Source organism: Pseudophryne corroboree, chromosome 11, assembly GCF_028390025.1.
Source record: "Pseudophryne corroboree isolate aPseCor3 chromosome 11, aPseCor3.hap2, whole genome shotgun sequence".
NCBI lineage: Eukaryota > Metazoa > Chordata > Amphibia > Anura > Myobatrachidae > Pseudophryne > Pseudophryne corroboree.
The window spans coordinates 41,794,123-41,817,446 of NC_086454.1; the positions used below are offsets into that span (position 1 = coordinate 41,794,123).

The 23,324-nt window shown below is 48.4% G+C and overlaps 1 protein-coding gene across 5 annotated transcripts in view; it reads right to left on the bottom strand.

The window, feature by feature from the left end:
• Positions 1 to 225: 225 nt before the first annotated feature.
• Positions 226 to 23,324, bottom strand: part of DENND5A (DENN domain containing 5A) — a 110,475-nt gene continuing 87,376 nt past the window's right edge. For 3 of the 5 annotated variants that reach the window (XM_063944070.1, XM_063944071.1, XM_063944072.1), the window contains 10 exons: positions 22,984 to 23,068; positions 20,125 to 20,253; positions 18,870 to 18,991; positions 18,602 to 18,747; positions 11,261 to 11,379; positions 10,780 to 10,961; positions 9,344 to 9,426; positions 8,986 to 9,109; positions 7,779 to 7,947; positions 226 to 1,302 (listed from right to left, as the gene is read on the bottom strand). In XM_063944070.1, coding sequence (XP_063800140.1) covers positions 1,119 to 1,302; positions 7,779 to 7,947; positions 8,986 to 9,109; positions 9,344 to 9,426; positions 10,780 to 10,961; positions 11,261 to 11,379; positions 18,602 to 18,747; positions 18,870 to 18,991; positions 20,125 to 20,253; positions 22,984 to 23,068 — 1,343 coding nt within the window. In that variant the 3' untranslated portion in view covers positions 226 to 1,118. The other 2 variants (XM_063944073.1, XM_063944074.1) reach the window with 2 other exon arrangements.

Sequence of the window (23,324 nt, forward strand, 5' to 3'; positions counted from 1 at the left end):
GACTCGATGACTTTGCACTTGAGCGTTGTCATAATAAGGTGTATTTGAATAGAAGCCCCAAGGAATTATCCCGTTTATTTTTGTTCCACAAAACATAACACACATTTAAAAGTGTAACTTACTGTATACACAGCTGTAGCCAATTATATTTAAATGCGCACGCGTCTCATTATTTAACAACAACACTTGAATTAGATCTCACTGAACAGAAGCCAGCACACAGAATTGTGTAAATGTATTTATTTATTTTTAACCTGATCTGTGCAAAATGCCTCTTGCTTCTGAGCCAGATGACCAGCTGGGGAGGCGGGGTGAGCGGCCTTACCGCCGAATGTCCTTGTATTATTGCATGTCAGAGGAACATAAAGCAGCACTGTTAAACTAGCTTGGCAATAATAAAGTTTTAGCCATCATCTTGCGCTGATGGGTGAACACGGGTGGAATCTCCTGCAAGAGGGCGATCCAACGGTGGGACGCTGCTTCCTCCGCCTTCATACGCACTCTGCGCTGGGGGAGAGGTCTCCAAGCATTATGGGCAGTGCAGGTTGCAGCGTGGTAAGGAGAACAGAAGCCATTAAATAAATAAAAAATAATGCATATTTAAAAACACGTTCTGTGCATTTGTGTAGCAATATATAAAGTCTCTCCACGTTCCATCACTCACAAATGAATACTGATAATAATAATAATTAAAAAAAAAAGCCATGATTCCATAACACTGTGTGTTAGCACAATAAGATTTAAAAATATACATATATATATTTTTTTTTTGTAACAGCAAATAAGTGATGACGGACGTGTCGACAAAAAGCAAATATCGATACAATGTAACAGACGACTTAGAAAAAAAAAATCTTCACCGTGATGCTGCGACATCTGCAGAGCGAACATGACAGGTTAATGGCTCGGTAAATAGAACAGCTTCATAATAAGCCGTACGATATTAACTACCTCTCTCGTATGAAAGATGTAAGAAGTCATAAAGCACTGTATAAAAAAAAAAAAAAGATACTCTCTAGTATATTACAGGGAGCGCTCCAGGTCGTGGCGGACTGAGGCTGCGGGGGAATCCGCTCTGTGCACAGTAACGATAGATCTCTCTGGGGGTTTTTGGGTGGTCAGATGTTTATTCCTTTGATGAGGGAACTCTCCAATGTTATATTGAACTCCTGCAGCATTTGTAGCACACGGATTAATGAGTTGACGAGGGTGTGGTCCTTTATTAAAGCTGTGTCCTCATACATTTGTGCTATGATGGGGCAATCAGCCAACAAGGCGATCCAATGGTGCAAACAATGGTCCCTGGGAACGAAGCGGAAGAGTTTATTAGTAAAGCTTTACGCTATCCGTAGCTGCCTAGACACCTCTCGGTGGGCGCCCCCTGATTTATCTAGTGCCTCGTGTTAGAGGGTACGGCATGCATGAAAGGGGTCAACCTTCAACTAACGGCTATACTCCTACAGCAACGGTCTATGGGGGTAATTCAGACCTGATCGCTGGGCTGCTAATTTTGCTGTCCTGCGTTCAGACAGTCACCACCTCCCGGGGGAGTGTACATTTGCCGTGCAAGTGTGCGATCCCGTGTGTGTACGCTGACCTGCAAAAATCCACTTTGTGCAGTCTCTGCGCAGCCCAGGACTTACTGCTATAGTGCATTCACATCAGGCTAATTCGGGCCGGAGCGGACGTCAGACACCCTCCCTGAAAACGCTTGGGTACGCCTGCGTTTTTCCGGACACTCCCAGTAAACGGTCAGTTACCACCCACAAATTGCTTCCTCCTGTCAATCACCTTGCGTTTGCCCATGCGATCGGATTTTTCGCACCATCCCGTCGCTGACCGGCGATGCCTATTGTTGTCTGACGCACGTGTGAAAACGCACAGTAGCAATCAAGTCTGAATCACCCCCTATATCATGCTACAGCTTCTCCCAATGAACTGTACAACAGGATTTTAACCAGAACAACCCAAAAGGCTGAATTAAGTTATCACTGACAAAAGTCCACACTTTAATTTACAAAGCACGGAACGGACCTGCTCAGGATAAATGAAAATAAGATTTTACTCACCGGTAAATCTATTTCTCGTAGTCCGTAGTGGATGCTGGGAACTCCGTAAGGACCATGGGGAATAGACGGGCTCCGCAGGAGACTGGGCACTCTAAAAGAAAGATTAGGTACTATCTGGTGTGCACTGGCTCCTCCCTCTATGCCCCTCCTCCAGACCTCAGTTAGGATACTGTGCCCGGAAGAGCTGACACAATAAGGAAGGATTTTGAATCCCGGGTAAGACTCATACCAGCCACACCAATCACACCGTATAACTCGTGATACTATACCCAGAACAGTATGAAATATAACTGAGCCTCTCAACAGATGGCTCAACAATAACCCTTTAGTTAGGCAATAACTATATACAAGTATTGCAGACAATCCGCACTTGGGATGGGCGCCCAGCATCCACTACGGACTACGAGAAATAGATTTACCGGTGAGTAAAATCTTATTTTCTCTGACGTCCTAGTGGATGCTGGGAACTCCGTAAGGACCATGGGGATTATACCAAAGCTCCCAAACGGGCGGGAGAGTGCGGATGACTCTGCAGCACCGAATGAGAGAACTCAAGGTCCTCCTCAGCCAGGGTATCAAATTTGTAGAATTTAGCAAACGTGTTTGCCCCTGACCAAGTTGCAGCTCGGCAAAGTTGTAAAGCCGAGACCCCTCGGGCAGCCGCCCAAGATGAGCCCACTTTCCTCGTGGAATGGGCTGTTACTGATTTAGGATGCGGCAATCCAGCCGCAGAATGCTCCAGCTGAATTGTGCTACAAATTCAGCGAGCAATAGTCTGCTTAGAAGTAGGAGCACCTATTTTGTTGGGTGCCTACAGGATAAAAAACGAGTCAGTTTTCCTGACTCCAGCCGTCCTGGAAATATAAATTTTGAAGGCCCTGACTACGTCCAGTAACTTGGAATCTTCCAAGTCCCTAGTAGCCGCAGGCACTACAATAGGTTGGTTCAAGTGAAAAGCTGATACCACCTTAGGGAGAAACTGGGGACGAGTCCTCAATTCTGCCCTATCCATATGGAAAATCAGATAAGGGCTTTTACATGACAAAGCCGCCAATTCTGACACACGCCTGGCCGAAGCCAAGGCCAATAACATGACCACTTTCCACGTGAGATATTTCAAATCCACAGTTTTAAGTGGCTCAAACCAATGTGATTTTAAGAAACTCAACACCACGTTGAGATCCCAAGGTGCCACAGAAGGCACAAAAAAGGGGCTGAATATGTAGCACTCCCTTTACAAATGTCTGAACTCCAGGCAGTGAAGCCAGTTCTTTCTGGAAGAAAATCGACAGAGCCGAAATCTGGACCTTAATGGAACCCAATTTTAGGCCCATAGTCACTCCTGACTGTAGGAAGTGCAGAAAACGACCCAGCTGAAATTCTTCTGTTGGGGCCTTCCTGGCCTCACATCACGCAACATATTTTCGCCAAATACGGTGATAATGGTTTGCGGTTACTTCTTTCCTGGCTTTTATCAGCGTAGGAATGACTTCCTCCGGAATGCCCTTTTGCTTTAGGATCCGGAATTCAACCGCCATGCCGTCCAACGCAGCCGCGGTAAGTCTTGGAACAGACAGGGCCCCTGCTGTAGCAGATCCTGTCTGAGCGGTAGAGGCCATGGGTCCTCTGATATTATTTCTTGAAGTTCTGGGTACCAAGCTCTTCTTGGCCCATCCGGAACTACGAGTATCGTTCTTACTCCTCGTTTTCTTATTATTCTCAGTACCTTTGGTATGAGAGGCAGAGGGAATACATAAACCGACTGGTACACCCACGGTGTCACTAGAGCGTCCACAGCTATTGCCTGAGGGTCCCTTGACCTGGCGCAATATCTAGTTTTTTGTTTAGGCGGGACGCCATCATGTCCACCTGTGGCCTTTCCCAACGGTTTACCAACAGTTGGAAGACTTCTGGATGAAGTCCCCACTCTCCCGGGTGTCGGTCGTGTCTGCTGAGGAAGTCTGCTTCCCAGTTGTCCACTCCCGGAATGAACACTGCTGACAGTGCTAAGACGTGATTTTCCGCCCATCGGAGAATCCTTGTGGCTTCTGCCATCGCCATCCTGCTTCTTGTGCCGCCCTGTCGGTTTACATGGGCGACTGCCGTGATGTTGTCTGATTGGATCAGTACCGGCTGGTTTTGAAGCAGAGGCCTTGCCAGACTTAGGGCATTGTAAATGGCCCTCAGTTCCAGAATATTTATGTGTAGGGACGACTCCTGACTTGACCAAAGTCCTTGGAAATTTCTTCCCTGTGTGACTGCCCCCCAGCCTCGAAGGCTGGAATCCGTGGTTACCAGGACCCAGTCCTGTATGCCGAATCTGCGGCCCTCTTGAAGATGAGCACTCTGCAGCCACCACAGTAGAGATACCCTGGTCCACCCTGGTCCTTGGAGACAGGGTTATCAGCCGATGCATCTGAAGATGCGATTCCGACCACTTGTCCAAGAGGTCCCACTGAAAGGTTCTTGCATGGAACCTGCCGAATGGAATTTTGCTTCGTAAGAAGCTACCATTTTTCCCAGGACTCGTGTGCAGTGATGCACCGATACCGGTTTTGGTTTCAGGAGGTCTCTGACTAGAGATGACAGCTCCTTGGCTTTCTCCTGCGGGAGAAACACTTTTTTCTGTTCTGTGTCCAGAACCATCCCCCAGGAACAGCAGGCGTGTGGTAGGAACCAGCTGTGACTTTGGAATGTATAGAATCCATCCGTGATGTTGTAGCACTTCCCGAGATAGTGCTACTCCGACCAACAACTGCTCCATGGACCTCGCCTTTATAAGGAGATCGTCCAAGTACGGGATAATTAAAAACTCCCTTTTTTCGAAGGAGTATCATCATTTCTGCCATTACCTTGGTAAAGACCCTCGGTGCCGTGGACAGTCCAAACGGCAGTGTTTGGAATTGGTAATGGCAATCCTGTACCACAAATCTGAGGTACTCCTGGTGAGGATGGTAAATGGGGACATGTAGGTAAGCATCCTTGATGTCCAGGGATACCATGTAATCCCCCTCCTCCAGGCTTGCAATAACCGCCCTGAGCGATTCCATCTTGAACTTGAATTTTTTTATGTATGTGTTCAAGGACTTCAAATTTAAAATGGGTCTCACCGAACCGTCCGGTTTCGGTACCACAAACAGTGTGGAATAGTAACCCCGTCCTTGTTGAAGTAGGGGCACCTTGACTATCACCTGCTGGGAATACAGCTTGTGAATTGCCTCTAGCACAGCCTCCCTGCCTGAGGGAGTTGTCGGCAAGGCAGATTTGAGGAAACGGCGGGGGGGAGACGCCTCGAATTCCAGCCTGTACCCCTGAGATACTACTTGAAGGATCCAGGGATCCACCTGTGAGTGAGCCCACTGATCGCTGAAATTTTTGAGGCGGCCCCCCACCGTACCTGGCTACGCCTGTGGAGCCCCCGCGTCATGCGGTGGACTCAGAGGAAGCGGGGGAAGAATTTTGATTCTAGGAACTGGCTGACTGGTGCAGCTTTTTCCCTCTTCCCTCGTCTCTGTGCAGAAAGGAAGCGCCTTTGACCCGCTTGCTTTTCTGAAGCCGAAAGGACTGTACCTGATAATACAGTGCTTTCTTAGGCTGTGAGGAAACCTAAGGTAAAAAATTTTCTTCCCAGCTGTTGCTGTGGATACGAGGTCCCAGAGACCATCCCCAAACAATTCCTCACCCTTATAAGGCTCTATGTGCCTTTTAAAGTCAGCATCACCTGTCCAGTGTCGGGTCTCTAATACCCTCCTGACAGAATGGACATTGCATTAATTCTGGATGCCAGCCGGCAAAATATCCCTCTGTGCATCCCTCATATATAAGACGACGTCTTATGTTCGCAAAATAGTATCCCTGTTTGACAGGGTTACAGACCACGCTGCAGCAGCACTATCTGCAGGTCTCAGTCTAGTACCTGAGTGTGTAAATACAGACTTCAGGATAGCCTCCTGCTTTTTATCAGCAGGTACCTTCAAAGTGGCCGTATCCTAAGACGGCAGTGCCACCTTTTTTGACAAACGTGTGAGCGCCTTATCCACCCTAGGGGATATCTCCCAGCGTAACTTATCCTTTGGCGGGAAAAGGTACGCCATCAGTAACTTTTTAGACATTACCAGTTTCTTATCGGGGGAACCCACGCTTTTTCACACTTCATTCACTCATTTGATGGGGGAACAAAACACTGCCTGCTTTTTCTCCCCAAACATAAAACCCTTTTTTAGTGGTACTTGGGTTAATGTCAGAATGTGTAACACATTTTTTATTGCCGGGATCATGTAACGGATGTTCCTAGTGGATTGTGTATATGTCTCAACCTCGTCGACACTGGAGTCAGACTCCGTGTCGACATCTGTGTCTGCCATCTGAGGGAGCGGGCGTTTTTGAGCCCCTGATGGCCTTTGAGACGCCTGGGCAGGCGCGGGCTGAGAAGCCGGCTGTCCCAAAGCTGTTACGTCATCCAGCCTTTTATGTAAGGAGTTGACACTGTCGGTTAATACCTTCCACCTATCCATCCACTCTGGTGTCGGCCCACAGGGGGCGACATCCCATTTATCGGCATCTGCTCCGCCTCCACATAAGCCTCCTCATCAAACATGTCGACACAGCCGTACCGACACACCGCGCACACACACAGGGAATGCTCTGACTGAGGACAGGACCCCACACAGCCCTTTGGGGAGACAGAGAGTATGCCAGCACACACCAGAGCGCTATATAATGTAGGGATAAACCCTATCACTGAGTGAATTTTCCCCAATAGCTGCTTGTATAAACAATATTGCACCTAAATTTAGTGCCCCCCCTCTCTTTTTAACCCTTTGAGCCTGAAAACTACAGGGGAGAGCCTGGGGAGCTGTCTTCCAGCTACACTGTGAAGAGAAAATGGCGCCAGTGTGCCGAGGGAGATAGCTCCGCCCCTTTTTCGCAGACTTTTCTCCCGCTTTTTTTATGGATTCTGGCAGGGGTAATTATCACATATATAGCCTCTGGGGCTATATATTGTGATTATTTTGCCAGCCAAGGTGTTTTTATTGCTGCTCAGGGCGCCCCCCCCCAGCGCCCTGCACCCTCAGTGACCGGAGTGTGAAGTGTGTATGAGGAGCAATGGCGCACAGCTGCAGTGCTGTGCGCTACCTTGGTGAAGACTGAAGTCTTCTGCCGCCGATTTTCCGGACCATCTTCATGCTTCTGGCTCTGTAAGGGGGACGGCGGCGCGGCTCCGGGAACGAACACCAAGGACGGGTCCTGCGGTCGTTCCCTCTGGAGCTAATGGTGTCCAGTAGCCTAAGAAGCCCAAACTACCACCTGTTAGGTAGGTTCGCTTCTTCTCCCCTTAGTCCCTCGTTGCAGTGAGCCTGTTGCCAGCAGATCTCACTGTAAAATAAAAAACCTAAAATATACTTTCTTTCTAGGAGCTCAGGAGAGCCCCTAGTGTGCATCCAGCTCGGCCGGGCACATAAATCTAACTGAGGTCTGGAGGAGGGGCATAGAGGGAGGATCCAGTGCACACCAGATAGTACCTAATCTTAGTTTTAGAGTGCCCAGTCTCCTGCGGAGCCCGTCTATTCCCCATGGTCCTTACTGAGTTCCCAGCATCCACTAGGACGTCAGAGAAACATAGGTTCCAGCTTTGTACATGGAGAATGGACCGTGTGCTGCACCCACAGATGGTTGGGGGGGGGGGGGGGAGATAAAGGACACACTCACCGAGCTCCCAGGCACACAAATATCTGGAACTTGCCGTCCTTGCCGATGTTGCGTGGCGTGTTGTTGATGGCGTTAATGAAGCGGCTGAAGATCCGCGCTCTGTTCTGCCAGTCTGCGTCCGGAGCCGGGTCATTTAAATCAAGTGCATTGTAATGGGCTTGTGCTTTCTCTGCAAACACCACAAAAACATTCATGATCGTAACAGTACGTAGTACACCGCAACAATACACAATGCAGACGTGGTAACAGCCAGGACCACAATACTGTATCCGTACCGAACATTGAAAAAGACACAGCAACTGGGCAGATTGCACAATAGTAACATAGTAACTGAGGCAAAATGCCCAACGTGTTCAGCCTGTATTACGTTGAGTTGATTATAATGTACCTGCTGAAGAATGTTTTATGACTAGTTAACAACTACAAATTATGTTACACCCAGATTAACAACGTCAATATTTTAAATGTTATAACCTTAGATATTATTTTCAATCAGAAATGTATCCAATCCGTTTTGAAATGCATTTACAGAGTCCGCCATTACCACCTTCCCTGGCAAGGAATTCCAAATCCTTATTGCCCTAACAGTGAAGAACCCTTTCCTCCGTTGCGTGTGGAATTTTCTCTCCTCCAGCCTCAGCGAGTGCCCACGTGTCCTATACAGAGTTCTTTTAATAAATAATTCCTCTGATAACTCTTTGTAGTGCCCCTTTCTATATTTGAAGATATTAATAATGTCTCCTCTTAGACGCCTCTTTTCCAGTGTATACATGTTCAACCCAGTGATCCTTTCCTCGTAATCCAGTCCCTCTAGGCCAGGCATGTCCAAACTGCGGCCCTCCAGCTATTGTGAAACTACATATCCCAGTTTTGCTGTCAGAGAATGCTAAAGCTGTGTCAGGGCATGCTGGGATGTGTAGTTTCTCAACAGCTGGAGGGCCGCAGTTTGGACATGCCTGCTCTAGGCCTTTAATCAGTTTAGTAGCTCGTCTTTGAACCCTTTCGAGTTCACCAATATCTTTTTTTATAATATGGTGCCCAAAACTGAACACAATATTCCAGGTGCGGACGTACCAATGATTTGTACAATACCACAACTAGAATGAAAACAGCACGGTCACAGCCAGACGACTGACAAATACGACCTCACAGCACCCACAACAGGTGTACGAGGTCAGCAAGGTGTATGAGAATCACAAGGTCTTACCTAAAAAATCCCAGATGAACATACATTTGAAGAGCCGCGGGGATTTGAATCCATGCTGGAAAACCTGCTCCAGAGCCGACACCAGTCCGCACTCTCCGCACAGCAGCAGGGTCAGGCTGCCCCTCTGTAACACATGCGGGCCAGTGTACTGTATTACTGGGAAACGTCTTCACTGTATACATTGTATAACTGCCTCATTAAACTCATGTCTGCAAACATGGCACCAGCAATGCCTTTTGCTGCAGCCATGTTGGAGCCTGAGCAGACCTGGGGCAGGGTGATACTGAGACCCAGGCTGGCCACTCCCCCACTGTCACGTGACCACCCAGAGTTCGGTTATATGCGGAATCCACTTTACCTCTTTCTCCGGCTTGTGGAAGTGTTTCACGATGCCATTTACAGCCTCCCCTATAGCCTCCTGGATCTGCCCAGTGTTTAATTCTAGGAGGGGGAAGAGAACGTTACAATGATTAATGATCTTTGCTCTATGAGAACATAGAAGAAAGTCAATTAAAACAAACAAACAAACATAACAGTACATTGTAAAACTACACATTTATACAAGGGACACAAGATCATTTTTCTACTTCATTATTCAGTGCACTAAATGTACACCAACAGATTAGAATTTTTGCACGTGTGTATATTAATACCTCCAGCAGGGGGCACTCTGCATGGTCAGTCAATACTAAACAGCAGTAAGTAGTCGTCACAGGGACAGTATGTGTTGTGTCTTATGTGCATTACACCCTGAGCTCCCTCACACAGGCGTCTCATCAGTTTATTTACCTCCTTATATGGCCAGCAGCAGACTGTGCTAAGTTAAAGCATCATAAATACAGAACCTACAGATGGAGAAGACCTCAGTGAACCTTTAGACAATTCATTTAGTATAACACGACCGTAACACGGAGCCACTTCTAAGGCAGTAGAAAGATATAGCTGTCGAGAAATGACAAGCAATGTGAGCAGAGTGCTGCAACGAAGGCTGCTCCACCCGTTGCAAATGTACTTACATCCAAAAAATAGGATAGACTGGTCTGTGTGTCTGCAGACTAGCTACACACCCTGGCCAAGCAACGGGACTCGCATCTCTACATTAGCAGGCCGTGTCCCTGATCTCACACTCCGTATTACATACAGATGTGACCTCACTTACTGGTTGCCCGTACGCTATTCGGAGCAAGATTCCCGGCGCGACGGAGACGATCCATTCACAGTGCACTAGGGACGCTGGGCTGCGACTTTAATGGCTCAGGAATTGGTTGCAAAGTTGCAGGTGAAGCAAAATGGAGCTTGACGTGAGAGAAGGCTGTGGATGTCGCATTTTACACAGATTCAGACTCCGCCACACGCAGATATACAAATACCGCACATCAAGCTAGTCCGTGTACGCTAGTGAGGTAGTGTATCGCTCCTAGCTGAATTATTTATGTAAATAAGATGCACATTTCGAGATAAAAAGACACTTGGCGCACCGAGAGGGGATGTGTCACGCTATAGAACAGTGGTTCTCAAACTCGGTCCTCAGGACCCCACACGGTTCACGTTTTCCATGTCACCCAGCAGCTGCACTGTGTGTCACCAACTGTCACATTTTAAAATGTACAGGTGACCTGCAAAACATGAACCATGTAGGGTCCTGAGGACCGAGTTTGAGAACCTGTGCTATAGAAGCAACAGTAAGAAAGGACACATCTGCAATACTGGGACTACCAAACTGCTATAGAGACCGTTAGCCTACTAATAGCTGCACCCCCTGATCTCTGCGCCCCCCTCTGGGTTCCCACTTACTGGGCCTACTACTGGGTGATATTGCCACAAGTCGGCGGATCATTCCTGGGGAGTGCTGCAGTGGGGGGGTCCGGCAGGGTCTCTCTTCAGAGTCTGTGGCTGACGTGAGAAGGTCCCCAACCAAAACTCTCTCCAAACTCCCATCGTCCATCCCCTTCCCCAGCCAGCGGCCACAGGGAAACCTAGAAACACACATTGAATAAAGCGCTATGCGGCTAAGAAGCAAGAAACAGTCAGAACCACAGCGGACACAGAGATTACAAATGTACAGACACGGGGGAGCACAGACCAGTGTGGGACCAAGACAGGAAGTTTTGCTTGTTGGGATAACAATGGGATTATTCTTCAGAGAAAGCTACAGGGACAAACCAGACTAAACTCCTTCTCAAGTTACATGATTACCCTGACACCCGCAGACACCCGGCTACAGAGTACAAGCTGTGACTGACAGGTTACTACAAAGCGGTCAGAGGAATCTCACTTGTAAGTGTGGCCGGTAATCTCGTTCCGGACCATGACGTGTTCCACCAGCCACTTGGCATACAGCCCGGAATTGTCATGTCCGATCTGTACGGTGGTCAGCTTCCCAAGATTCTGGCACTGTGCGGAGAGAGGAGAGGACGTGATGCACGGCAACAGAAGCACCATTCACAGATATACTATGCAACGTGATACTGAGCAAGCTCAATAGGTGAGGTAAACAGTGGCTGGGTCAGTATCCTGGTGCTCAAGGATGTAAGGGGTCCTGGGACATTCAGACTTCTGTATGCCCTTGTGAATTCAGAATTATGACTTATTAAGCCCATACATCAGGCAGCTATCGGGCAATTCCACGTTCTGAATATGCCTGGGTCGGGAAGACGAGGAAATCCAACATGTTGGAAATCTTCAAGTTCTGCCCAGATTGATTGAGATCAGCGAGTCTGGGATTTTTAACACTCTGTATTTTGCTAATTCCCCAACAGATCACTGCACTGGGGCGAGTAAGTAGAACATAAACGCCAGAACCTCATCCACATCACTCCAACCTCACACTGATCTACCGCTACACAGGTAGTCACTCCTCCTGCAGCCACCAAAGAGTTTTGAGTATTGTACTCTTTGTCAAGGCAGTCAAAGAGTACAATGCCTTGCTTTGACAAAGTGTACAATAACTCGAAACGCGTTGGTGGCTGCAGGAGGAGTGATTACCTGTGTAGATTGGAGTGATGAGGATGAGGTTCCGGAGTCTCTGTATGTTGGAGCACCGGATCTCATAAAGCCTCCACTGCTTACTTTATATGCTACTGAGCTATTTCATCAGTTTTTATTCTTGGAATTGTCGTTTTATGGAACATGAAAATAAGATTTTACTTACCGATAAATCTATTTCTCGTAGTCCGTAGTGGATGCTGGGACTCCGTCAGGACCATGGGGATTAGCGGCTCCGCAGGAGACAGGGCACAAAAATAAAAGCTTTAGGACTAGGTGGTGTGCACTGGCTCCTCCCCCTATGACCCTCCTCCAAGCCTCAGTTAGGATACTGTGCCCGGACGAGCGTACACAATAAGGAAGGATTTTGAATCCCGGGTAAGACTCATACCAGCCACACCAATCACATTGTACAACTTGTGATCTGAACCCAGTTAACAGTATGACAAACGTAGGAGCCTCTGAACAGACGGCTCACAACAATAACAACCCGATTTTTTTGTAACAATAACTATGTACAAGTATTGCAGACAATCCGCACTTGGGATGGGCGCCCAGCATCCACTACGGACTACGAGAAATAGATTTATCGGTAAGTAAAATCTTATTTTCTCTGACGTCCTAGTGGATGCTGGGACTCCGTCAGGACCATGGGGATTATACCAAAGCTCCCAAACGGGCGGGAGAGTGCGGATGACTCTGCAGCACCGAATGAGAGAACTCCAGGTCCTCTTTAGTCAGGGTATCAAATTTGTAGAATTTTACAAACGTGTTCTCCCCCGACCACGTAGCTGCTCGGCAGAGTTGTAATGCCGAGACCCCTCGGGCAGCCGCCAAGATGAGCCCACCTTCCTTGTGGAATGGGCCTTGATAGATTTAGGCTGTGGCAGGCCTGCCACAGAATGTGCAAGTTGAATTGTGCTACAAATCCAACGAGCAATCGTCTGCTTAGAAGCAGGAGCACCCAGCTTGTTGGGTGCATACAGTATAAACAGCGAGTCAGATTTTCTGACTCCAGCCGTCCTTGAAATATATATTTTCAATGCCCTGACAACGTCCAGCAACTTGGAATCCTCCAAATCGCTAGTAGCCGCAGGCACCACAATAGGCTGGTTCAGGTGAAACGCTGAAACCACCTTAGGCAGAAACTGAGGACGCGTCCGCAGTTCTGCCCTGTCCGAATGGAAAATCAGATATGGGCTTTTATACGATAAAGCCGCCAATTCTGACACTCTCCTGGCTGAAGCCAGGGCCAGTAGCATGGTTACTTTCCATGTAAGATATTTCAAATCCACCAATTTGAGTGGCTCAAACCAATGGGATTTGAGAAAATCCAAAACTACATTAAGATCCCACGGAGCCACTGGGGGCACAACCGGGGGCTGTATATGTAGTACTCCTTTTACAAAAGTCTGGACTTCAGGAACTGAAGCCAATTCTTTCTGGAAGAAAATCGACAGGGCCGAAATTTGAACCTTAATGGACCCTAATTTGAGGCCCATAGACAATCCTGTTTGCAGGAAATGTAGGAATCGACCCAGTTGGAATTCCTCCGTCGGGGCCTTCCTGGCCTCACACCACGCAACATATTTTCTCCAAATGCGGTGATAATGTTGAGCAGTCACCTCCTTCCTGGCTTTTACCAGGGTAGGGATGACCTCTTCCGGAATGCCTTTTTCCCTTAGAATTCGGCGTTCAACCGCCATGCCGTCAAACGCAGCCGCGGTAAGTCTTGGAATAGACACGGTCCCTGCTGAAGCAGGTCCCGTCTTAGAGGTAGAGGCAACGGATCTTCCGTGAGCATCTCCTGAAGTTCCGGGTACCAAGTTCTTCTTGGCCAATCCGGAGCCACGAGTATCGTTCTTACTCCCCTTTGCCGTATAATTCTCAGTACTTTTGGTATGAGAGGCAGAGGAGGAAACACATACACTGACTGGAACACCCACGGTGTTACCAGAGCGTCCACAGCTATTGCCTGAGGGTCTCTTGACCTGGCGCAATACCTGTCCAGTTTTTTGTTGAGGCGGGACGCCATCATATCCACCTTTGGTTTTTCCCAACGGTTCACAATCATGTGGAAGACTTCTGGATGAAGTCCCCACTCTCCCGGGTGTAGATCGTGTCTGCTGAGGAAGTCCGCTTCCCAGTTGTCCACTCCCGGAATGAACACTGCTGACAGTGCTATCACATGATCTTCCGCCCAGCGAAGAATCCTTGCAGCTTCTGCCATTGCCCTCCTGCTTCTTGTGCCGCCCTGTCTGTTTACGTGGGCGACTGCCGTGATGTTGTCCGACTGGATCAACACCGGCTGACCCTGAAGCAGGGGTTTTGCCAGGCTTAGAGCATTGTAAATCGCTCTTAGCTCCAGTATATTTATGTGAAGAGACATCTCCAGGCTTGACCACACTCCCTGGAAGTTTCTTCCCTGTGTGACCGCTCCCCAGCCTCTCAGACTGGCATCCGTGGTCACCAGGACCCAGTCCTGTATGCCGAATCTGCGGCCCTCTAACAGATGAGCACTCTGCAACCACCACAGAAGAGACACCCTTGTCCGTGGAGACAAAGTTATCCGCTGATGCATCTGCAGATGCGATCCGGACCATTTGTCCAGCAGATCCCACTGAAAAGTTCGTGCGTGGAATCTGCCGAATGGAATCGCTTCGTAAGAAGCCACCATTTTTCCCAGGACTCTTGTGCATTGATGCACAGACACTTTTCCTGGTTTTAGGAGGTTCCTGACAAGTTTGGATAACTCCCTGGCTTTCTCCTCCGGAAGAAACACCTTTTTCTGAACCGTGTCCAGAATCATTCCCAGGAACAGCAGACGTGTCGTCGGGGTCAATTGAGATTTTGGAAAATTCAGAATCCACCCGTGCTGTTGCAGCACTACTTGGGTTAGTGCTACTACGTCCCCCAGCTGTTCTCTGGACCTTGCCCTTATCAGGAGATCGTCCAAGTAAGGGATAATTAATACGCCTTTTCTTCGCAGAAGAAACATCATTTCGGCCATTACCTTGGTAAAGACCCGAGGTGCCGTGGACAATCCAAACGGCAGCGTCTGAAACTGATAATGACAGTTTTGCACCACGAACCTGAGGTACCCTTGATGTGAAGGGCAAATTGGGACATGCAGGTAAGCATCCTTGATGTCCAGGGACACCATAAAGTCCCCTTCTTCCAGATTCGCTATCACTGCTCTGAGTGACTCCATCTTGAACTTGAATTTTTGTATGTACAGGTTCAAAGATTTCAGATTTAGAATAGGTCTTACCGAGCCGTCCGGCTTCGGTACCACAAATAGTGTGGAATAATACCCCTTTCCCTGTTGTAGGAGGGGTACCTTGACTATCACCTGCTGAGAATACAGCTTGTGAATGGCTTCCAATACCGTCGCCCTGTCTGAGGGAGACGTTGGCAGAGCAGACTTTAGGAACCGGCGAGGGGGAGACTTCTCGAATTCCAACCTGTAACCCTGAGATACTATCTGCAGGATCCAGGGGTCCACCTGTGAGTGAGCCCACTGTGCGCTGAAATTCTTGAGTCGACCCCCCACCGCCCCTGAGTCCGCTTGTAAAGCCCCAACGTCATGCTCAGGGCTTTGCAGAAGCCGGGGAGGGCTTCTGCTCCTGGGAGGGAGCTGCTTGATGCACTCTCTTACCCTTTCCTTTGCCTCGGGGCAGATATGACTGTCTTTTTGCCCGCTTGTTCTTATAGGAACGAAAGGACTGCGGCTGAAAAGACGGTGTCTTTTTCTGTTGGGAGGGGACCTGAGGTAAAAAGGTGGATTTCCCGGCTGTTGCCGTGGCCACCAAATCCGATAGACCGACCCCAAATAATTCCTCCCCTTTATACGGCAATACTTCCATATGCCGTTTGGAATCCGCATCACCTGACCACTGTCGCGTCCATAAACTTCTTCTGGCAGATATGGACATCGCACTTACTCTCGATGCCAGAGTGCAAATATCCCTCTGAGCATCTCGCATATAAAGAAAAGCATCCTTTAATTGCTCTATAGTCAATAAAATACTGTCCCTATCCAGGGTATCAATATTTTCAGTCAGGGAATCCGACCAAACCACCCCAGCACTGCACATCCATGCAGAGGCGATGGCTGGTCGCAGTATAACACCAGTATGAGTGTATATACTTTTCAGGGTAGTTTCCAGCCTCCTATCAGCTGGATCCTTGAGGGCGGCCGTTTCAAGGAGACGGTAACGCCACTTGTTTTGATAAGCGTGTGAGTGCCTTATCCACCCTAGGGGGTGTTTCCCAGCGCGCCCTAACCTCTGGCGGGAAAGGATATAATGCCAATAACTTCTTTGAAATTAGCAGTTTTCTATCGGGGTTAACCCACGCTTCATCACACACTTCATTCAATTCCTCTGATTCAGGAAAAACTACAGGTAGTTTTTTCAGACCCCACATAATACCCCTTTTTGTGGTACTTGCAGTATCAGAGATATGCAAAGCCTCCTTCATTGCCGTGATCATATAACGTGTGGCCCTACTGGAAAATACGTTTGTTTCTTCACCGTCGACACTAGATTCGGTGTCCGTGTCTGGGTCTGTGTCGACCGACTGAGGTAAAGGGCGTTTTACAGCCCCTGACGGTGTCTGAGACGCCTGGACAGGTACTAACTGGTTTGCCGGCCGTCTCATGTCGTCAACTGATTTTTGTAACGTGCTGACATTATCACGTAATTCCATAAACAAAGCCATCCATTCCGGTGTCGACTCCCTAGGGGGTGACATCACCATTACCGGCAATTGCTCCGCCTCCACACCAACATCGTCCTCATACATGTCGAGACACACGTACCGACACACAGCAGACACACAGGGAATGCTCTTATCGAAGACAGGACCCCACTAGCCCTTTGGGGAGACAGAGGGAGAGTTTGCCAGCACACACCCAAGCGCTATAAATATATAGGAACAACCCTACAGAAGTGTTGTTTCCTTTATAGCAGCTTAATATATCAATATCGCCAAAAAAGTGCCCCCCCTCTCTGTTTTTTTACCCTGTTTCTGTAGTGCAGTGCAGGGGAGAGTCCTGGGAGCCTTCCTCGCAGCGGAGCTGTGCAGGAAAATGGCGCTGTGTGCTGAGGAGATAGGCCCCGCCCCCTATTTCGGCGGGCTCTTCTCCCGGTGTTTGTGAGACCTGGCAGGGGTTAAATACATCAATATAGCCCCAGGGGCTATATGTGATGTATTTTTAGCCAGAACAAGGTATTATCATTGCTGCCCAGGGCGCCCCCCCCCAGCGCCCTGCACCCTCAGTGACCGCTGGTGTGAAGTGTGCTGACAACAATGGCGCACAGCTGCAGTGCTGTGCGCTACCTCATGAAGACTGAAAAGTCTTCTGCCGCCGGTTTCTGGACCTCTTCACTTTTCGGCATCTGCAAGGGGGTCGGCGGCGCGGCTCCGGGACCGGACTCCATGGCTGGGCCTGTGTTCGATCCCTCTGGAGCTAATGGTGTCCAGTAGCCTAAGAAGCCAATCCATCCTGCACGCAGGTGAGTTCACTTCTTCTCCCCTAAGTCCCTCGTTGCAGTGAGCCTGTTGCCAGCAGGACTCACTGAAAATAAAAAACCTAATAACTTTTTCTAAGCAGCTCTTTAGGAGAGCCACCTAGATTGCACCCTGCTCGGACGGGCACAAAAACCTAACTGAGGCTTGGAGGAGGGTCATAGGGGGAGGAGCCAGTGCACACCACCTAGTCCTAAAGCTTTTATTTTTGTGCCCTGTCTCCTGCGGAGCCGCTAATCCCCATGGTCCTGACGGAGTCCCAGCATCCACTAGGACGTCAGAGAAATAAATGTATAATGGTTTTACGTTTTACAATATGTTAGTGATCATCTTCCTTTTCATATGAACGTAAGCACCATCTGAATTACCTGATTCTTTTTGGCTTCGTGTCCCCAGTGAATTTCCATATGCAACAGTGGGAGGACCATAGAGAAACCATACCAATACATAACTAAGGGAAGTCCTTTGTGTATTTAGTGTTTTCTGGATTTATTTTTTATTTTTCACCTTGTTGGTAAAGTCACCAATAAATTGGTGCTATCCATCCTATTTGTTGGGCACCAGTGCATAGGAACCAATCCATTCCCACAATCTTGCTAGTCATTCATCGATGTCTGCCGATACGCATTTTTGATCGCCATAACGGGTAATCACGGCTCAGATGTATGACCCGCATTAGTGGGTGATCAGATTTGAAGACCAACGATTTATTTCAAAATCAGATACGAGGAGCCCATGGCCACTGAGCCAGAATCACCCTTTATAAAACAAACCAAATACCAAATACTGATCCATACATTCGCTATGACCCAGTTACTGTGAGACACCGAAGGTGGCTGTCCAAAGTCTGCATTGCAAAGGAACATTGCTTGGACTTGGCTGCAATGCTTGGATACTAGGTTTGTAGATTACTGAAGCATTTCTGTCACTCAGAACTCGTTACACAGTCTAAGAGGCAATTTTACTAATCAGGATATCCTAATGGCCTATCTATATTGCTGGTTAGCTCCACACAAACTGTTTGGATCTATGAACAATGATCCCATCTGATCGCAATGTAAAGTAGAGTACACACTATGCAACAGGAAACCCAACAAACCTCGTGAGTCTTTTCCAAGATGTTCCTGGGAACGTGAAGAACCCCAGTCTCCCCCAGTTCCCCCGAGATACAGATCCAGGGGTTGGCTGTGAACATAGAGCCCCCAAGCTTCTTGCTGGGGACGATGAGAATGTGGTAGGGGATCACTGAGGAGACATGAGAAGAGATTAGTCTCGCACGCGTTTCGCAGGAGTATCTGTAGTTACAAGGCGTCCCATGAGTCACGTGATACGTCACCCGGTAAGACGTAAGTGCGATGTGTACTCACTGATAGTTGTGAAGACATTGGTGAAGCAGAAGTAATCCACAGCGTTGAATGACAGGAGGTGGTAGAGGAACTGTTCTTTCTCATCGTCACATCGCAGGAAGGCATAGCGTTTGTACAGTTTCCTAGAAGGCAGACAACTCTACTCACTTCCGGTCACAAAACAGTATTAAATGTATGTCGGCGACTATATAACAGGAGGAAGCGTTTACTCAGTATAGGTGACATATAAAGTTCTGTGGATGCTGGTGATTATATAATAGGCGGTAATGGTTACTTTGTGTTACAGTAATTGCAGGACATATTATGGATGAAAGATGCTGGTAACTATATAACAGGGGGTAACGGTTACTCTGCTATAATGCAGGATATATAAAGGATGAAGGACGTTGGTGACTATATAACAGGGGGTAATGGTTACTCGGATATAATGCAGGATATATAACGGATGAAGGACACTGGTGACTATATAACAGGGGCAATGGTTACTCTGATATAATGCAGGCTATATAACGGATGAAGGACGCTGGTGACTATATAACAGGGGCAATGGTTACTCTGATATAATGCAGGATATATAACGGATGAAGGATGCTGGTGACTATATAACATGGGGTAATGGTTACTCTGATATAATGCATGATATATAACGGATGAAGGATGTTGGAGACTATGTAACAGGGGGTAATGGTTACTCTGATATAATGCAGGATATATAACGGATGAAGGACGCTGGTGACTATATAACAGGGGCAATGGTTACTCTGATATAATGCAGGATATATAACGGATGAAGGACACTGGTGACTATATAACATGGGGTAATGGTTACTCTGATATAATGCAGGATATATAACGGACGAAGGACGCTGGTGACTATATAACAGGGGGTAATGGTTACTCTGATATAATGCAGGATATATAACGGATGAAGGACGCTGGTGACTATATAACAGGGGCAATGGTTACTCTGATATAATGCAGGATATATAACGGACGAAGGACGCTGGTGACTATATAACAGGGGGTAATGGTTACTCTGATATAATGCAGGATATATAACGGATGAAGGATGCTGGTGACTATATAACATGGGGTAATGGTTACTCTGATATAATGCAGGATATATAACGGATGAAGGATGCTGGTGACTATATAACAGGGGCAATGGTTACTCTGATATAATGCAGGATATATAACGGACGAAGGACGCTGGTGACTATATAACAGGGGGCAATGGTTACTCTGATATAATTACTTAGTGAGTTCGTGATTAAGCAGAAGCTGCTTCAGGTGTCTGGACAAGAGTTTCTTTTCCATGGACAATCGGACCCAGGCTCGAGCCTTCCCCACATCTGTTTTGATCTCCCCAATGTTCTGGATGTGTCTGGAAACAGAAAATTGGATTTGCAACTTCTCATAAATGTGCATGAGTCCATATGGCGGACACAGACTAACGCTAGGTGTAAGCGCCAGCCCGCAGTGCTGTAGCCAAACCCCCACTCCCAGCGCACGAGACATCATGATGCACACAGCAAGCACCAGTGGAGCATTGGAAGCGGTAAGATGGGTGCCATGAGCGTCCTGTGCAGCATGGTTCCTCTCTAGGCACCTCGCAAGGTGGGAAAGGCTGTCAGACTGTCTCTCCAGGGAGCCCCTGGGGTAACGACCATATCACCCCCCTTGGTTTTGCACTAGTGAACCACAGTGGAGGCTGCACAAGAGCTTCCCCTGTAACAAACATCTTGGCCTCGATTATAGAGGCCAGATTTTTCTGGATAAAGAGCAATAGTGCCAACACCAGGGAGCAGAGGCTCAGCATTATGTTCAGGCCATTCTAGAAAAACAAGGGAAGTAAGCTGGCCATGATCTGCCCACCACTGGACTATACTGTAGGGGTCCCATAACCCATGGACAATGTAATTCCTTACCCACTGCATCATCTCTATAACGCATCAATGCTCCAAGAGCCATTGAGTTGCTGGTGGCTGCACATTCTTCCCCATGTAGGCCTGCAGGCAGTGGAAGGGGGGGCCAGTCAGAGGGCACCAATATCCTGCCGCTGAGTGCTAGACACAGACCTGTCGACCGCCTGCAATTCAGCACAGGGGCCAGAGACCCACAGAAGAGCGATGTCGGATGATAAGTCTCTGCCCCAGGTTGATTCTGCAGTCTGCATAAACCCGCTTCATAATATCCCCCAGAGAGAGAGTGACAGACACCAAACGTCAAAGAAGGGGAAGAAAGACTAAAATCCTCCCCTGCAACCCTACAGGTGCCTGGCATAGCCTGACTCACAACATCCTGCACACTCACAAAAGCTAAGCCTGTCGCGGGTAATGGCAGAACTGACAAGATGGAGGTGGGAAAGGAGAGGCCCCGCACCCTGGCCAGGGGTCCACACACCCTCTACAGTGGGCCTGACTCAGATGCGGACGCTATGTACTGAGACGCTCACCGGCAGCCTCGCTGGGTACACACTCCTTCGATAACCAATCATCAGAGTGACTACATGGTCACGCAGAAAGGCCGTGGTTACAGGGACTCTGGCACCATGTTTTCTGTGTACAAGATCGCAGACCTAGGCAAAGACATACCCCACAAACGGCGTGACATGCCTGTGCCGCCACTCCCCATTATCTCACACAAAATTAGCTCTTCTTGTCAATCATTTGTGATTGGTTCCTCACTGCAAGTACCTTGGTGCGCACGCAGTACCATCGTGGCGCATGCAGGTGATAATCACCACATTGCATTCATATCGGCATTGCATTCGCATCTGAATAAGGGCCAGTGCAAGTGTGTGTTTCCCTACACCAGATTAGTAGTAACAGGCTAATGTAAGGAGAGATGTGACTACAGAATCCATTACCGTTACTTCTCAGACAAGCGCAATTCTCTAGAAAATCCAGCAATGATCCCATACACTGTTTGGCTCATTGCTGCAATGACGACTGCCCCTCCACCATGCCCTAACACCACTGAGGCTACTGCCACCCACCATATATCACACCACTGAGGCTACTGCCACCCACCATATTCGACACCACTGAGGCTACTGCCACCCACCATATCCCACACCACCTAGGCTACTGCCACCCATCATCTATCACACCGCTGAGGCTACTGCCACCCACCATACATCACACCACTGAGGCTACTGCCACCCACCTTATCCCACACCATCGAGGCTACTGCCACCCACCTTATCCCACACCACCGAGGCTATTGCCACCCACCATATCCCACACCACTGAGGCTACTGCCCCCCCACCATATCCCACACCATTGAGGCTACTGCCACCCACCTTATCCCACACCCCCGAGGCTACTGCCACCCACCATATCCCACACCACCAAGGCTACTGCCACCCACCATATCTCACACCACCGAGGCTACTGCCACCCACCATGTCCCACACCACCGAGGCTACTGCCACCCACCATGTCCCACACCACCGAGGCTACTGCCACCCACCATTTCCGAACCACTGAGACTACTGCCACCCACCATTCCTGAACCACTGAGACTATTACCCCTCCACCATGTCCTGCACCACAGAGACAGCAGCCACCCCCACCATTTTCCGAACCACCGATACCATGTCCTGCACATACTGAGACTACTATCTTGTCCCACAGCATTGAGACTACAGTTGCCCCACCATATTGAGACTATTGCCACCAACTATGTCCCACCTCACTAAGACTACTGTAACCCGCCATGTCCGGCACCACTAAGACTACTGCCATTCACCATGTCCCGCACCTCTGAGACTACTGCCACCCACCATGTCCCGCACCACTGAGACTACTGCTACCCACCATGTCCCGCACCATTGAGACTACTGCCACCCACCATGTCCCGCACCACTGAGACTGCTGCCACCAACCATTCCCAAACCACTAAGACTATGGCCCACCCACCATGTCCCACCTCACCAAGACTACTGTAACACACCATGTCACGCGCCACTGAGACTACTGCCACCAACCATGTACCGCACCATTGAGACTACTGTAACCCACCATATTCCGCACCACTGAGATTGCTGCCACCAACCAATCCCGAACCACTAAGGCTGCTGCTCCCTTAAAGTACATTAATAGCACTCACAGCATGTCTTGCACCAGTGAGATCTTCAGAGGAGCCATCACAGGATTGGGGTCAGATTTCCGTCTCTCAGAGTCTAAAAACAATTCTGCAACAGAACAGCAGCTGCTCAGCACCTTTCATTAAAGATCTTTATACCACTTACATTCTGGTGATTACATCTTCAGCGTCACTTTATGTTTTCCTCTAAAGGAAGAAGAGCGGGCTGTCAGAAAATGTGAAATCCCAATCTCGTTACAGCTAAACAGAGTTAAATCTATAGGAGCCAACATTAAGATATAAAAAAAGAAAAATAAGATTTTAAACCTACCGGTAAATCTTTTTCTCCTAGTCCGTAGAGGATG